The following is an 18112-nucleotide window of genomic DNA, read 5'->3' on the forward strand; positions in this document are numbered from 1 at the left end:
GCAGGAAGCTAGCACGGGTGATGGAGCACAGAGCACCCTGTAGCCACAGTGTGGCTGCAAAGTAGGTGACATTCTGGGGACTGTGGTAGAGCAGATTGGCTACCCTGATTCACTGCCCTGCATCCTTTTCTACCTGAATAACCGTCCTGAGGGTAAGGGCCCTTTCACAGGCCAGGACAGCACCCTTCTCTGTACTGGAGTGTTAGATCAAGAGAGCAGGGTAGGGAACCAGCAGTTAGCGTAATGGCTATGTCGCTGGACTCCCACGTAGTTGATTGCGGTTCGTGTCTCAGACCCGGTGGCTTAAAACTCACGCCGGGCGCGTGTGCGTGCATGCCCAAGATCCCGAGAGGAGAATGGAGGAGAAGGGATTGCGGCGTGACCATCCCCCCTGGGGGGTGATTTCTCGCTTTCTGTCTCTATGTCTCTCTCTGTCTGTCTGGTGAGCGCATGCGCCCTATAGAGAAAACCTCTCCAAAAAAAAAAAAAAAAAAAAAGAGAGAGAGAGAGCAGGGTAGATTCCGGAGAGGCTTCCCAGGAAGAAGAACGAGACGACACTCAGCACTAGGTTGAACAGTGAGAGGGGAGGAAAGCTGGGACCTGTCTTTGAGTGACTAGCTGGTTCTGCAGGATAATAGTGGGCCTGAAATTGTGTGTGTTATTAGCGGTGCTTACGGAACCTCCCTTAGCAATACCTGGAAGGAATTGGATCTGTCTGTGGTTCAGGACAGAGGTTACAACTGGATGTGTAGATCCAGAAATTCACAAGGTAGAGCCATGCACAGCCTTGCGGAGAGCCAGCCTTCAGTGTCAGGCCTGGCAGGCAAGGTTAGTAAATAGACCAAGAACGCCCAGAGCACCACAGGGGAGCCTTTTGATAGCAGGGTCATAGTGTCACTGGGGATGGCAGCTAGATAAAGGAGATGTTGGGGGCGGAGGGTATCCTGCATGAGGCCTCAGAAAATAGCCTTCAGAAGTCATTCTCCTGGGAGAGCTCTGAGCCCAGGAAAGGGAGGTGAACATGGGAAGACGGTGGACACAAGGCCTGGGTGGATGGGGCGCCAGGAGAAAAAATTGAGATGACTTAGGCAAGGGGCAAGGGGCAAGGAGGAGACTTTCCTTTTCCTTCTCTTCCCTCCTTCCATTCTTTCCTCAGTCTCTGCCTCCCAGTGGGAAGACTTCAGCACATTTGTAGACTTGCAGGGAAGAAACCATTGAAAGAGGAGCCAGTCAAAGCTTTGGAGGTGACAGGGCTGCCCCTGCACGTGCTGTACTTCAGCTCCTGTGTTGCTGTTGCTGATCTAGCTCTGGGTGATAGTGGGGAACACATGGAGGAGCTGGGTAGTCTGGGCCAAGGCTGCTCAAGGCAGTCTTAGGTTCTTAATGGACACAGTGGTACGTCAGCTCCTGACACTCAGCAAGGGCTGTGGTGAAGTTGCTGATAAGAACAAGAAGCACCTTGTGTGGCATTGCAATATCAGTTTACATGATATCAGTTGATTCTCATGACAGCCTCACAAAGTAGGTATTATCCTCCTCCTTCTCATGAGAAGATCAGTTCTCAAAGAAGTCGCACGACCTGTCCGGTTTCACTGGTTCCACCAGTTGCACCATTGGTTGGTGCCAGAGCTGCTGTGGAACTTCCCTATCTGAATCCCCCCACACCACCCAGGGTATCAGGCTGCTATGGGCTGCTCCTTGCCCTTCTCCTGTCCCTGCTGACCTAGAAAGCTGCGTTGCTGAAGGGTCCTGAATGCCATGTGGGGATTTTGATGGCCCTTAGTCAGCATTTCCTCACACATGGTGTAGAAGGGCACTTTGACACCTTCCCAACCTAGGAGTAGGGATGTGACCGTGATCTGGATGTATGTCCTTTGCTCAGCCAAAGCCCAGGTCTCATCGGGCTCCCCCAGAGGCCTGAGCAGCCTCCCCTCGTCCCCTCACCACTCTTCACAAGTCCCTGAAACATCATGCAAGGAGGCAGACCAGCTGCACACCCGTCTGTGCGCTTACCCTGAATGTGCCTCCTCTCCCCCAGCTGGATCCCTACTGGGTGACACTGGCATGCGCAGGTGCTGGTGTGGAAGTACTTTGGAGGACCTCATTTAACTGTAGAAGCAAGTAGATCAGGGAATTAATTACAAAGAGCTTTCAGTGGCACTCAAGGAAAAGAGAGAGAGATTACTATATTGCTTTGGTCGTTATCTTCTTGAACAAGAATGTAATTCTGAGGTGGACAACAAGAGGAGAAAGGAATAATGAAAGAGAAAACTCATTCAGCAGAGATGAGTCCTACACTGACACACCTGTCACCTTGTCCTGGTCATGTGGTGGGTCACCACAGCGGCAGAACCCAGCCCGTTGAATCTATCATGGGTGAGCCTGCTCGTTTCAGGCATTCGAGGCATCAGTTACTCACCAGGTGGGAAAAGTGGAGAAGGAAGACCCCTGGGGCCTGTTTGTCTAACCCTCCTCCTTGTCCCTGCAGCCTTTCCGCTGTGCCCACTGCCATTACTCCTGCAACATGTCTGGCTCTCTGAAGCGACACTACAACAGGAAGCATCCCAACGAGGAGTATGCCAACGTGGGCACCGGGGAACTGGCAGCGGAAGCGCTCATCCAGCAAGGTAGGCGAGGCCTCACCCTGACTCTGCCCTTCCAGACCTGAGTCCCTGTGGAAGAGCTGCTGACATCTTTCAGCTCGACAGGAATCCATGAATATTGGGTTTTGTTAACTCTTCTTTGTGTCACCATCGCCATCATCACCCTCCTCATTATTATTTATCAGCATTACTTATTGCCTAGTTAGTAGTATAACCAGAAGGGAAATCTAAAATGACAGAGGTGAAAATTTACTCTCAAATTCTACTGCCCACCCAACAGTGTCCATGCGTCGGTATCGCCTTCCACCCTTTGCCCCTATGTAAAATTCGCATAGATGAACGCTCTCGGTTTACTCTTTTACTTTCTCTTGATTAACAGGATCTTCTGTTTTGCTTTCATATACTGTCTTCCTAATTATAATTTCTAAAGGCGTTTAGTAATGTAACATGGAATAGGAGCAGTTTATCTGAACAGTTCTCCTATTATTTAACATTGTGGAGTTTCTAGCTTTTTTTTTTTTGTGGTTATAATGGATGCTATTGTAAGCATATATATGTGAACTTTTTGGATTATCTAAAGATATTTATTGACTATGTAGGTGACTTATTTGGTAAAGCTCCCTAAAACATAGAGTTTTCTAGAACTCTAGAAAAAAAATCTAGAATATTTAAACTAATGAGCAGTGATAATAACCTCTAATATTATTGAAAAGTTGGCATTTTTTTTTTTACTTTTTCGTTTTTTGGCCATAGAGTGTGTGTGCTTGCTTGCTGAAGAAAAACAGAGAAAGACAGAGGGAAGGAAAGTGAGAAATCACCCTCTAGAGGGGCTAGCCACCCTGCAGTCTTTTCTCCTCCATTCTCCTCTCAGGATTTTGGGCATGCATGCACATGCCAGTGTGATTTTCAAGCCACCAGGACCAGGACTCGAACTGTGGTCAGCCATGTGGGAGTCCAGCACGTTACCCACCATGCCACCTGCTGGCCCCTTTTTTGCTTATTTTAATAAATGATCGCATATTCCCACGTCAGAGTGCTTAGCTCATGTGCTGTTACCATACAGAGAAATGCTGTCGTATTTATATCTGTACTTTGATAATTCAACTAAAACATGATTGCAGTGTGCGGTATGTTAGTTGCTACTCTTTCCTCAGCCTTGTGACTATCTGAAGCGGAAGACAGTTTTAGAAACCTTTGCCCAGTAAACAGAGACGTGGGATTGTAAACTCTGCCACAGCTGGGGGTGCTCAGAGTTTTCCTATTCTGCATGCAGCTCCGCTTGCTGTAATAGCCGCGGAACGCATCTTAGAGTATAACAAATGAATTGACTATCTCCTTCAGCATTTTCAGTGACAGGGCTGATGTACAGAAATAGATGAGCGGCATAGAAAACTCAGGCTAATTTTAAAGCCATCCATCGGGGTAATGGAGAGCATGTGCTTTCATTTCCTTTAATGGCCATTTCTAGGAGTTTGAGCAGGATGGTGCAGTGGGGAGGGCCTGGCTAGAACCACATTCTTCTTTAGCTGTGCCCTCCTGGGCAGGTTGTTTCCTTCCTTACGCCCTTCCCCTGTAGAATGGAGTTCACTGCAGCCATCTTCCATGAGAGTGGAGAGGATTAAATGAGAGAATACATGTGGGCAATACGTCTTCATTCCCTGCTTTTGCATTTTCTTTTCTGATAATGTCTAAGACTTCTGGAGCCATTATGCTGTTTTGGACGAACTCCGTGTCCAACAATCACAGAGTGGGGAGAATGGATAGGCTTAGAGTCACAGTAGACAGCAGCAGGCTCGAGTTTTGTTTTCACATCCTTCACTCTCTCGGGTTGGATGGGCAGGAAACAGACATTCGCTGAGGCTGTTGGGAGAGGCCTGGGGACTGATTGATGATCCTATCATTGTTCCACACTCCCACACCTCCATCATTGCTTTGCAAAAAATGTGCTGAGGTTGAACTGTTTTGTGCCCTAAGTTTTCAGCTAACTCTCTAAGACTCTTGTGATCAATTGGCATTTCCTGATAGTGACTGAGTTTTATATTTAATCTTTGGAGGGTATTTTTCATCTTTTATTCACATGCACACACATACACGTATCCATATATCTATGTATGCATATATATCCCCCTTTTTCCCTCAGAGGGACATGTTGAAGAAGATAACTATTAATAAGTATCTCTTGACATTTCTTTTCTTCTCTTAGTTTTTGCCAGAGGGCACATACACTTGCTGGAGAGAGACAGAGAGTACAAAAGTAAGAAAGCAACCCCTTATGGGGATGGCTATGCCAAAATCCTTTCTCCATTTACATTTCTTCTCTTAGTTTTTGCCAGAGGGCACAAACTTAGTTTTGCTGGAGAGAGACAGAGAGAGAGTACAAAAGTAAGAAAGCAACCCCTTATGGGGATGGCTATGCCAAAATCCTTTCTCCATTTCTCCTTTTGGGATTTTAGACATGCATGGACATGTACCTGGTGTGTTTCTCAAGCTACTAGGTCTAGGACTCAAGTCGCATGATCAGCCAAGTGGAATCAAGCCACCTTCACCACCGCACCAGCAACTGGCCTCTCTTGGCTCTTAACATTGAGTCATTGTGCTGCAGCAGGAGAACAGATTCTGAAGCCAAATAGTGAGTTTAGAAATCTCAGAAACAAAAACTTACACTGTTCTCATGTCTGGGAGAAAGGAGAATGGAGGGAGAACATAAAACTAGATTAGATTACTGTGTTTGGAACTGCTTAATTGTTTGGTACCACTGGAATTTTTCATTTCTTTTGATTAATTTCAAGTAATTCTCCCTATCCCCAGTAGGTTTTAGTTTCCTTTTCTCCCTAGCCACCAAAAAATATCATCTTGAGACATTACAGTTTCTAATTTTGATATAGAGGAAGATGTGTTAAATCAGTAACATAATTAAAAACCATGAATTAGAGGTAGTTTTCTCAAAATGATGTTACAGTACAGGGATTCTTCATCTACACCCATATTGTAAGCAGTGTTGCATTGTGACATACAGAAATCCATCTGCTGCTGGAAAAGACTGTCCTGTCCACTATACTGTGGGGAGCTATAGAGGAGGTGGGAGAAAAGGCCTGAAAGGAACGGATGTTTCCCAGATAAGAATTTCATTTCTGTGTAGGCTTTTGAAGGAAGATACCATGGCATTTTCCACGGAGTTCAGGTTGCTTTTGGTGTACCTCAGAAATCTGCTGGAATGGCTGCTTCCCAGGCATCCATCAGGAGTGCACTGGTGATAACTGGCTCCCAAGAGCCTTTGCCAATTGCTATGGTGTAAATACTTACAGCATGGCCAATTGTAAGTTACTAACATGGTGTTATGAAATGTGGAATTTGGAGGATATGTGCACATTTCAACTTATGGGCCTGTACTAGGTGGTTCCTACCTACCCTTGGTCCCCAGTTGCACAGTGGTGACAGTGTCAGGTTTCTGTCAACTATTGCCTTTCAGGATGCACCAATCCCTCAGAACTCTGGTACTTTTTAGTAATAAGACTTGTACCATGTAAATGTTTTACTCCTGGCCTATATTTTATATACATCTGATGTCTTGCAGGCAAATTCCACTCAGCCATCACTTGTTCATTAATGTGGATTTGAAGCATTCTCCCACACAAATGCACTTTTCATGCTGTTAAAGGAAGACATGCTTGTACTGCTTCAGTGGGCCTGCCCCTTTCCTTCCCTTAAAATATGCCTGATTAGACATGGTTCAGTAAATCACAGGCTATGAGAAGCCTAAGATTGTTCAGTACTAAGCTTTACAAAGACTTAGCTCATTCTGAGAGCACATAGTGGGAAGAAGGTTGGACATATCAGGCTGGTCACTTTCCAGTGGCCTCAAGGCACTCCCTCAGTTCTCTGTAGGTTATCAGGGCAAGCAGAAGGCTGGGAGTCAGATGAACCTAGAGCTGGGTCTCTGATCACTGTGCCTTTTGGACCGAGGGCTTAATTTTGTAGAACCTCGGTTTGCACGCTTCGGAAGAGAAGTGCTGACACCTGCCTCTGCAGTAGTTGTGAAGATTAGATATTATCTTTGAAGTTTCCCAGGCAGTGCCTGATGTGTTATAAGTGCCTGATACATGGTTCGGATTTATTACTATGTTTTTTCACATATTTCCTTTTTCAGTGCTCAGCTCTTGAGCCCCTATAGTGTACCCAGTTCTGTTCTACCATTGGGATTTGGAGCCACACAAGGCCATCATGTTTATTTTACTACTGTCTAGGTTGGGGTGAGAGCTGCACAGCTCCCTTGAAGGCTCCATGCTGACTCTACAGCAGAAAGTGTCTATCTATTTTCAGCTGTGCCGGTGGGCTTTACAGAGGGAGTATAGCTGCTTTTCCCAGCAGCTGAATCCCTGGTTTTCAAGAGTCATGGCGGTGAGGTAGGTAATTGAGATAAGAGAAGTACTAAGAGGAGGAGGGTCAAGGAAAAGGCTTAGTTTCTAGCATCTGCTAAAATCTATGTTAGCCTAAATGACTATGTTAGAGAATTATAAATACTATATATATGTATCTCAGACGGGTATGAATATTAGATTCAGGGAAGATAGCATAGCAGAAAATCCAGAAACCGTCGTCTGGTAACCCAAAAGTCAGGTATTTGATTTTTAGGCATTTTTACTTCTAAGTTATTTTAATTAAGGCCCAGCTTCAATAAATTATTGATAGATGTTTCCCATGATGTGATGTTATACTATATTATTGGTTATTATTAACTATGTTAGTTTACTTATGTCTTATAATGACTCTCTAAGGTTGGCATTGCATTTCCGGTTTTTAAATGAAGAAATGAAGGTAGGGCAAATGACTGGCCCAAGATCACAGGGGAAGCAAGTGGCCAGACCAAGCTGTCCTCTGGTTCAACATCTGGTGCCTTGCCACTCATGTATCTCTTGACCCCTGAAGTCTGTGGATGTTTGCACCTGTCAGAGTCGAGGTAGAGGAGACTACCAGCATTTGCTGGTAGCCATATGTTGAAAGGCCACACACGAGGGTGCTTCTTGCCTTCTCTTATGTATTTGTCCCCAAGGCTATGTGCTAATGTTACCTAAGGCTGACTGTGGGACCCATCTCTCCTTCCAGCCCTTCCCTGTGGTTATTCAAAGGGTCTCAGATCTAAAGAGCTTAGGGAGTCTGTAAAGATACAGGGGAGATGTGGAAGACTTTGCTTAAGCTCCTTTTGCTGAATGTTCCTCATTGGGGTTTGAAACATTAGTTTAGCTAATAATTAAATATACTTGTATTTTCCTTTATGCTATTTTCCTTGAGGATCCCATGGAGAGGGGACTGGGGTTGGAGATGGGATTCAGTTAAACCCAGGTCTCATGGCCAGGTATGGTCTAGCAGTATGCCCTGTCATCAGGTGCCCTGTCCCTCAGAGTTTGCATCAGGTTTCAGCTGACTTCCTACCCCTAAGGCATTTCCTAGTTGTGAGCTGGAGCTTGGGCTGGGCCCTCACACAGACACTGGGCCAGGAGACAACAGGGGGTGGTACTATCTGAGCAGCGCAATTCTGTGTTTTGCCTGTTAACTTACAAAACAAAATTCTTCTGTATCCACTTTCCTTTGATGATTTAAGTACTTTTGTCCAGTTATCCTTTAGCGCCTGTATTGGGTTCTTCTTGCTGATATAACAAATCACCCCAAATTTGGTGATGGCTTAAAAATCACACATCTGCTTTCTTCCTCCAGTGCAGTTGGTGGAGGAAACTAAAGCAAAGAGAAAGTGATGCATAAAGCAGTCTTAGGAGGGATTTGAAGACTACATCAGGAAGGGATTTACCTGACTACATGACATCTGATTCAGCTGTAGAATCTGAAAATCGGCGTGATAGCTCTGGGTCTGGGAGAAGCTTATTTAAAACACAGTGTGTTCCTTCCTCACCTAAACCGAGGCAGAGGAACCCAGTTCAAAAATTTGTTTATTCACCCGAGTGTGTTAAAGAAGACTCCTCAAGTGACTCATCTTTTGAATGAACACCATTGACTTTAAAAGCTTTTTTTTTTTTTGGAGAGATTTTCACTGTAGGGCGCGTGCGCTCGCCAGGCAGACAGAGAGAGACATAGAGACAGAAAGCGAGAAATCACCCCCCAGGGGGGATGGTCACGCCGCAATCCCTTCTCCTCCATTCTCCTCTTGGGATCTTGGGCACGCACGCACACGCGCCCGGCGTGAGTTTTAAGCCACCGGGTCCGGGACACGAACCGCGGTCGACTAGGTGGGAGTCCAGCGACATAGCCATTATGCTAACTGCTGGTTCCTTTAAAAGCTTTTTTTGACAGTCAAGAAAAAGAAAAGAAAAAAGGAAAAAGAAACACAAACCAACAGGAATACCAGTGGGAAGACCAAAAAGGAGGAGAAACATCAGAAGGTCACGAGTTAGAGATAGAGGACATAAATTACCATTTATTAGAATCAAAGGGTAGAAGAAACCCATTACCATGGAGGAAAATTTTAACCCTTGAGCAAGCTGTTGCCAGAGGACTTTTTCACTCCATTGAAAAGCTGAAGTATAAACACCTCCTTAAGGAATCCTTGAATAAAATGAGTGTTGGTGAAGATTTAGAAAAATATCTTGATAGTCATAGATACAAACATTTGGATGATGACGACGAATCCATTTCTCCTTTTGAAGAACCAGTAGCAGAAGATGAGGCCATGAATCTTGAGCCTGATGATGAATGTGATATCAAGTTGGTAGAGGATAATTGTTTTGTAAGTTCTCAATTCCCAGTTTCTAAGAAGATGAAGGTATATTTAGGACAAGAGGATAATACTAAAGAACTTGCTTTGTCTGAAAAGAGAACTTCGAAGGCCAGAAATATTGGGCAGAAGGCAGAATGACCTGAAAAGAAGATAGGAACATGAATGGAAAAGACAGTAAACACTGCAGAAGAAAAAGTGACTTTTCATAGAAACATGCCAGCTCGGGGATGAAGAAATCTGAAAAGGTTTTATGAAAGTCCTGGAGAATAATAACTAATTAGGAAAAAGAAAAAAAAAATACAAACATCAGGGCGAGGCTAAGAAGTTACCACTTAGTAAATAAGGAACAGAAGTTATTGTGTTTTTTTGTCAATGCTTAATGATTTCATAGTAAGAATTCACAGTGGTCATTTTAGCACTGATATAATGAAGTAGATTATAATCCTGAAAAGAAAATTTGAATAAAATCACTGCTAACCAAAGCAAAACAAAACAAAAACATACATCTATTGTTTTAGTTGTAAAGGGCAGGAGTCCAAAATGTCTCACCAAGCTGAAATAAAAATGCTAGCTCACCTGTATGACTTCTGGAGTCTCTAGGGAAGAACTCATTTTCTTGGCCTTCCCAGCTTGTAGAGACAGCCTGCATTCTTGGGCTTTGCAACTCCCTCCTTATCTTCAAAGCCAACAGTAGTCTATGGAATCTTTCTCTTATCACCTCTCCTCTGCCTTCCTTTTGAAACAGCACTTGCAACTACAGTAGGCCCACTCAGATTAGCCAGAATAAACTCCCCATCTCAGGGTCCTGTACTGACTGACATCTGTGAAGTCACTCTGGCCATGGAACAGAACAGAACGTGTGCACATCTAGGGATTAGGAGGTGGCTGTTCTGGAGGGACCCTTTATTCTGCCTACTGCATGCAGTGCCTGTTGAAGGATGTGAGCTTTAGCATTTTCACTGTAATAGAAGAGAAAATTAAAATTGGATCATTTAAGGGAGTAGCTTTGTATCCCATGAGCAAGAGCCAGATTCAATACTTCCGACTGCCCGGCCCAGTGTCCCATTGCCATTCTTTAAGTCTTATTGAAATGAAATTGAATTTGCAACAATGGCAGCTATCACAAAGGAGTGTGAATATTTTAATGCCTGAAACTCTTCCAGAATATATTGCATTCCAAAAGAGCAATGGATGGATTCTGTGATCGATCTTTTTAAATTGCTCCTGAAATTCTGTACTTTGGCCTGGTTAATCAGTCCATGTGAGGAAATAGTGATTTGGGACTTTTATGGTGTAAACTGCACTAAATACTAGTACTGTGAATAAATTCACAAGTCTTCCTTCCTTTGACCTTTACTGGGCATTGCCTAAGAATTTAATGAATTGAAATATAAATTAATTTCACTCAGCTTTGATGTCAATTAACTGGCATAGTTATACCTTCAGTCTAAATTACATACTTCCATTTGCTGTTCTTTAATTAAAGTCACTGTGGCAAAAGTTGAAGTTTTAATTAATGCAGGGGCATTATCATATTAAGTTTAATTTAAACATAAAATAAGTACGTTTTTCTCCCTAAATTAGTTTCCATTAATGAGTACCCTAAAAGGCATCTTTAGTTTCATTTTAAAGCCCAAGTTTGGGACCAGCAGTTGGCATAATGGCTATGTCGCTGGACTCCCATGTAGTTGATCATGGTTTGAGTCCTGGACCCGGTGGCTTAAACTAACCAAGATCCTGAGAGGAGAATGGAGGAGAAGGGATTATGGCATGGCCATCCCCCCTGGGGAGTGATTTCTCACCTTCTGTCTCTCTGTCTCTCTCTGTCTTTTTGGCAAGCGCATGCTTCCTATAGCAAAAACCTCTCAAAAAAAATAAAAAAAAAGCCAAAGTTTAACCTTAGTAGTTTGCTTTTGTTCATCACCATGCATTAAACCTCTATGTGAGAAAGAGCATCAGTTTAACCACAAGAAAAGGTGAAGTCCTCACTTCCATCACTTTCCACTCTGTAGTAGAAGTGGATCATAGGAAAATTATGTAAAAATACATAATTTTGGGTGATTATTAAGTGATAACAAAAGAAGTTATAAACTAAATGATCTCCCGGACAAGAGATAACAATCCCATTTGGTTTTGCGTAACCAAGGAGTACAGTGTGTTTGGATTTTAAAAAGTAAGCATCCAGCGAGCTCCAGTTCCCTCTAACGTTCTAGAACTCCAGAATCCCATGTCCGATGCCAGTCTTTTTTTCTGCTGATGGCAGGAGCCTTTGAGCTCTCACTTCTGTCAAGCTGCTGTCTTCTGTGTACTCCCAGGGTTGGGAACGGTACCGCAGTGACCAGAAGGAGTGAAGGGGTGTGCGCTGTGGTTGGCTTCTGTTTCTGCTGATGATGGAGAGTCACCCACCACCTCAGCTGATAGGCAAGAAACCCTCGTTATAGAACAATGCTCTGTACAGATCGCACTGATACAGTGTAGGTAAAGAGTTGGAGCTCACCCTAGCTACCCCTGGGAAACAATTAAATTGCATGATGCATGATAAATTGCATGGTTATTTTACAGTCTGTCCAGACAACCTCGATATCTACCTCCTCCTCAGTGTTCTAATGGAAAATAAATATGGCATTCTGCGCTTCACTCAGTGGGCAGCTCCGCTCTTTCATTGCCCAAGTATAAGCATCTCAGAAATGGTTATTGTCACATATGTGTTGGAAAAATGGGATAATTGTGGACCTCACTGGATGTGCACTTCAGAAATACAGAAGAGACTGAGTGATTGTGAGGCTTTAGGACCCCCAACAGGGCATGAGGAGCTTGCTGTGAGGTCTCCTGAGCATTGTAGGACATTTCGCAGAATCCCTGGCCTCTGCCCAGTAGAGGCCAGTAACCATCCTCAGCTGTGAAAAACGAGACTGTTTCTAGACAATTCCAAAGGCCTCCTGTCTGGGAGACAAAATCAGCCCTGGTTCAGAACCACTGGCCTCAGTAGTGAGGACAGGAAGGAAACAATGATGTCATATTATTTTTATACTTTAGATTGATAACCCATCATTTTTTTTAACAGGGCAATTATACTCTTTCTGAATACAGTGGGAAAGACTCAGAAGGCTGTGCAGTAAAATCTTGCCCTAGCACTGAACAGAGTGTTGTAGTACAATGTAGTTGAGGAAGTTCTTACCTGATGCTATTTTTTTTTTTTTTTTGGAGAGATTTTCACTGTAGGGCACGTGCGCTCGCCAGACAGACAGAGAGAGACATAGAGACAGAAAGCGAGAAATCACCCCCCAGGGGGGATGGTCACGCCGCAATCCCTTCTCCTCCATTCTCCTCTCAGGATCTTGGGCATGCACGCACACGCGCCCGGCGTGAGTTTTAAGCCACCGGGTCCAGGACATGAACCGTGGTCGACTAGGTGGGAGTCCAGCGACATAGCCATTACGCTAACTGCTGGTTCCCCCTGATGCTATTTTAAATGAGAGAACAACTTGGGTTTGATTGTAAGAGGAGGTTGGCAGTAATGTAGGAGGCTTGATGAGATAAATTGGATAAATGGATAAACTGCAAAGCCCTTCTGAGCAAAGAGTAGGACAGACACAGTTTAGAGGTTGGAAACATGGCAGTCGTTGGACTGATTCTGGAATATGGTTTTGCCACGTGGGTTTGAGAGAAAGAGAAGTAGCTGAGGACTTTGAGAGTTTCTTTGACAAGAGTTTGAAGGCTTGTGCTCTGGAGTGTCAGCTCTTTGGAGACTGGAACAGGGACAGGAAGAGTGGATTGGGAGAAAACAGGAGAGGGAACAGAGTGGAGAAGTGGAGGAATACTGGCAGTGAAGGTAGGAGAGCAGGAGGGCCACTCATCACTGTAGTAGGGTGCTTGCCACTTAGCCCCAAGCCTATGCTGAATAACCCTGTGGATGACTGCATGAGAGTTCTCAGATACAGAAGTTGTACAGAAGGTTCTTAGGGCGGGGAGGTCAGAAGAGTGTGCCAATGGGTGCAGCACAGTGCGTGGAGCAGAACAGGGACATGATCCTGCCCTACAGGGAGGTGACATTGCTGCCCTGGTCTCTTCCTTACCTAGGGCTCCTGAGTATGAGTGGCTTCACTTGAAGGGACTTAAAGGATAGCATTGAAGGTGGAGGGGCAAGGAGCAAGCTCTTGCTGTTGAGTTAACATTGTGAATTTTGTTCTGAGATTCTAGGGTACAGCAGAGAAGAGAAGCTACTGGACTGGGCCATAGTGAGTAGACAGAGCAGAATGGCAGGATAGGATGGGAGGCCCCAGGAGCTTATAACTAGGGGAACGGCCTGATGGGCTGGAGAGCCTTTAAGTTCCAGACAGACAAGGTGGCAGGGACATTTGGTGAGGAGCTCCTTCCCTGTGCCAAGCTGATGGGGCCCTAGCCAGCCTGTGAACATCAGGACTGCAGTTAACCTCCCAGGGCTGGAGGCTGCTTCTGAAGGCACAGCCTGGTCAACGGGATTTTGTCCAGTCTCCACTTCCATTGTGTCTTCTCACATAAGTTTAGGAAGATAGTCTTTTGGGTGACTCTTCAAATTATTCTTCTTCTTCTTTTTTTTTTTTTCCTTTTTCATCTATAGTTTTCTATTCTCTTAATGAAAATATCCTGAAACTTCCTTGAATGTAGGCAAAGTGTAACAGTTCAATAAGTAATGGCATCTCAGCATGTGACCAGTTTCTTAATCCATTCTTTTTTTAAATTGTATTTTCTTATTTACATATAATAGTTGTATGTATTTGTAGGGTACAGTGTGGTCTTTCAAAACATGTCTATAAAGTGTGATCAGATCAGGGCAATAAACATGCGTACCAAAATCATGTGGGCATTTATACCAACAGCTTAACTTCTGAGGTGGAGGAAGGAGACTCTGCTTCCTGGGCTGGGTGTTTTTGGACAAAGGAGATTGAGACAAGCAGCCATTGCCCTTCAGCTATATTTCTTTTAATAGATTATTTGTTATTTGCAAATGAAAAAATGAAAGAATGATTTAAGTCGCTTAGGGAGCCAACGCAGGGAATTACGTTATTCACTTTATTTCTCTGGCATGTGAAGTATCAAGGACATATTAGACTCTTGGTCGACACTTGTTCTGTAAATGAATAAAGCACATGAAGCTATAAAAGCTGCCCTGAGCAACGTCCACATCATTGCTATTGTGTTTCAGTATTGAGGTAAGCTTGAACTGAATGTTAAAGTGCTGAAAATAAAATAACGCCTCTTAGATTTCAGGCACAGGAGGAGGAGCCATTGCATTTTTATGTGTTATAAACACTTCTTTTTACCTCTTTGCTTTTAGGTGGTCTGAAGTGTCCTGTTTGCAACTTCGTGTATGGTACCAAATGGGAGTTCAACAGGCACTTGAAGAACAAACATGGTCTGAAGCTGGTGGAAATTGATGGCGACCCCAAGTGGGAGGTAACTTTTTAAAGTGTGGAATTGATCTTGTTATTTCTTTTTCTTTTTCTTTTTTGAGAGATTTTTTGCTCTAGGGCGCTTGTGCTTGCCAGAGACAGAAAACAAGAAATCACCCCCCACAGCCTCAAGGTGGGTATAGCCACACCACAGTCCTTTCTCTTCCAGTCACCTGTTGGGATCTTGGGCATGCACGCATACATGCCTGGTGTGAATTTTAGGCCTCCTGGTCCACGACTTGAACCGCAGTTGACTCTGTGCAAGTCCAGTGACATAACCGTTATGCCCTCTGCTGATCCTTTGTTCTTGATACCTCTAAGCACAAATGATAAACCAGGCAAGCATGAGCATGGGCATAGACCACCATTCCTCAGAGTTCTAGATTTTCTGGTAGGGAACTTCTGAAACCTTTCCAATCATGTCTTATGTCTGGGGAGTACAATTGGGTGAGATCTGGGCCGTGTGTAATTTATGAGTTCTTGTTCCAGGTTGAATTTAGACACTTTTGTATGTTCGTATTGAGCTCATTGATGTTATGACTTCTGTTATTCACAAGCCCAGAGGTTTAGATGCTGCCTCTAAAAAAATAAAGGAAGCCACGGAGTACTTGCCACCCCCACCGAGAGAACTGCGAGGGCTCATTCCCCACATCCAGGCCCTGCTCTCCATGGGCTGAGAACTATGCCCCTTCTTGCTTTTTCCAGACCTTAGGAGTCGGAATCAGATACTGAGCTGAAATCACATTTGTACTGGAAGAGTCACTCTAAAAGCCAGTGGCCATCTCTTTATAAGCGCCAGGTGTCACTATCATGGACTAAGCGCAACTACACACGCGGTTTCTCAGGCTCAGCGCTGCCAAAATCCTGGGCTGGGCGATTCGCAGTCATCGAACGGCTGTCCTGTGCCATATAGGATATTAAGCTTCATATCTGGCCTCTCCCTGTTAGATACCAGTAGTGTCACACACTCCTCTCCCCAACCTCTGCTGCAGCAAACAAAGTGTTCCCACACATTGCCAGTGTTTGGTGTGCCCTGGGCTACAGAGTCACCCTCCACTTGATCTGAAGAGTTTTACAGAGCGCTTAGCGGTAAGAGTAAGGGCTTTGGAAGAGTCCATAACGCATGAAGAAAATAATAATGATCATGTGAGGATTATTCTAGAATGCAAGAGAAGGGTGGTTTAGTAGGAAAGAATATGTTAACATAATTAATCATAAAAGAACTATGGAGACAAATGACATGATCGTCTTTGTAGATTCAGAAAAGGCATTTGATAAAATTTAGTATTGGCTGATTAAATAGTCAATAGGCCCAGCATGGAGGTGCAGACGGTGGGGTGCTACAGTGCTGGGGCCACATGGAAAATAGTGGTTCAGATCCTGGGTCAGCCTGAAACATGCCTGCCACGTGTGTGCATACATACATGCCCATGGTCCTGGCCATATCAAAGGTCCCTGTTTCTCTCTTTCTCTCTCACTAAATAAAATATTTAAACTTTCAACATTAAAAAGAAGTCAGTAATAGAGAATTTGATCATTATATCCTTAAGATAAAAAAAAGTGTGGAAAATATATAGAAAAAAAAAATGTGTGTTTCAGCCCAAAAGCTAGTGTGCATACATACATGCCCATGGTCCTGGCCATATCAAAGGTCCCTGTTTCTCTCTTTCTCTCTCACTAAATAAAATATTTAAACTTTCAACATTAAAAAGAAGTCAGTAATAGAGAATTTGATCATTATATCCTTAAGATAAAAAAAAGTGTGGAAAATATATAGAAAAAAAAAATGTGTGTTTCAGCCCAAAAGCTAGCATCTCCATGGTGTGGAAAATATATGGGAAAAAAAATGTGTGTTTCAGCCCAAAAGCTAGCATCTCCATGGGAAACACTCTAGTGTGTCCTCTTGTCAGAAACAAGGCAGGGATGCCAGTAGCTCGACTGCTCTTTAATTTGTGTTGGGGGCATCAGCCAATGTGGTTAGACCAGGCAGAACAAACAGGTGCAGAACTGGGGGCCGGGGGGGATAAAAGCATCTCTGCATCTAATAGGATTATATTTTTGGAAATCCAAAAGAATGAATGAACAACTACCACAATAAGCAACAGGTTAAAAGAGGAGCACATAATAATCATATTTATTTGGATGTATATATACACACATGCACACATGTGTATATGTAGGTATAAACATATATAGTCACATATAAGATAGAATGAAAGCAAAGACCCCAATTATTATAGGAAACCAACAAATCCAGATATACCCACTCAAAAACCTATAAAGAAATGTCCAAAATGTAAACATGGAAAACTATAAAACATGCCTAGGATCAGCCCATGGCATAGTGGTTAGGGCAGCTGGATCCCATATGACCGGCTGCACATTCCAGTTCCAGATCTGATGGCCTGAGAAACATACTGGGTGCATGCACGTGGATTCATACCCCAAATCCCGACGGGGGATTTTGGGAATCACTTTCTTTCTCTCTCTGTCTTTGGAGAGTGCATGAGCCCTTTGGCAAATTAAAAACCACACACACACACAAAAATACTGCTGAAAGAGACATAAACTTAGAGTTGAACAAGTGGATGGGAAAAGTCAGCATCGTGAAAGCATTAATGCTCTTGAAGGTCTTTTACAGGATAATTTATCAATGTAATATGATCAAAATAAAAATACAGTTACTTTTCTTCTGGAGCTTATCAAGTTGCTTTGTGAAGTGCGTTTGAAGAACAAGTGTGAGAAGATGGGAAGACCTGGGGTGGGGGACACATTAGTAGGAGGAGAATCTCAGCAGATGCTTAAGCCCGTTAGGAAGCCTGCGTACCTCAGCTTTGCATTGTGTGTGTCATAGGTGGATGACAGTGAAGAGCAGAGAACACTCAGAATAGACCCAGAATATATGGAAATCTAGTGTATGATGAAGAATAAAGGTACATATAAAGTAACTAGGAAGAAGACAGCGTTTTTTTGTTTTGTTTTGTTTTGTTTTTTAGGTTTCTATCATAGGGTATATGGGTTTGGCAGAGAGAGAGACAGAGGGAGAGTGAGAAATCATGCCCGAGGGGGCATAACCATGTAGCAGTTCTTCTCCATTCTTCTTTCAGATCTTGGGCATGTACACACGTATACTCAGTGTGATTTTCAAGCTGCTTGGTCCGAGTCTTGAACTGTGGCTGGCCATGTGGAAGTCCAGTGCCTGAACCACCACACTACCTGCTGGGCCCAGAAGATAGGCTTTTTAATGTAGGATAACTAAAATAGCCATGTGAAAAAAGATCGTATTGGATCTCTGTTTTCGAAACTTGTATGAGACAAATTTCAGGAGGATCAGAGATTTAAGTGTAAAA

General features: G+C 43.7%; 1 protein-coding gene and 1 pseudogene across 1 annotated transcript in view; both read left to right on the forward strand.

Annotated features, from left to right (window-relative positions):
• ZFAT (zinc finger and AT-hook domain containing) overlaps window positions 1-18112 on the forward strand; it is a 217737-nt gene that overhangs the window by 162796 nt on the left and 36829 nt on the right. The window contains exons 12-13 of the mRNA XM_006155514.3: window positions 2489-2627; window positions 14648-14766. Of these exons, the coding sequence (XP_006155576.1) occupies window positions 2489-2627; window positions 14648-14766 (258 nt within the window). The remainder of the gene's footprint in view (window positions 1-2488; window positions 2628-14647; window positions 14767-18112) is intronic.
• On the forward strand, window positions 6996-9468 carry LOC102480582 (TATA box-binding protein-associated factor RNA polymerase I subunit D pseudogene; annotated as a pseudogene).

This window comes from Tupaia chinensis, unplaced genomic scaffold, assembly GCF_000334495.1.
Source record: "Tupaia chinensis unplaced genomic scaffold, TupChi_1.0 Scaffold000459_1, whole genome shotgun sequence".
NCBI classification, from domain to species: Eukaryota; Metazoa; Chordata; class Mammalia; order Scandentia; family Tupaiidae; genus Tupaia; species Tupaia belangeri.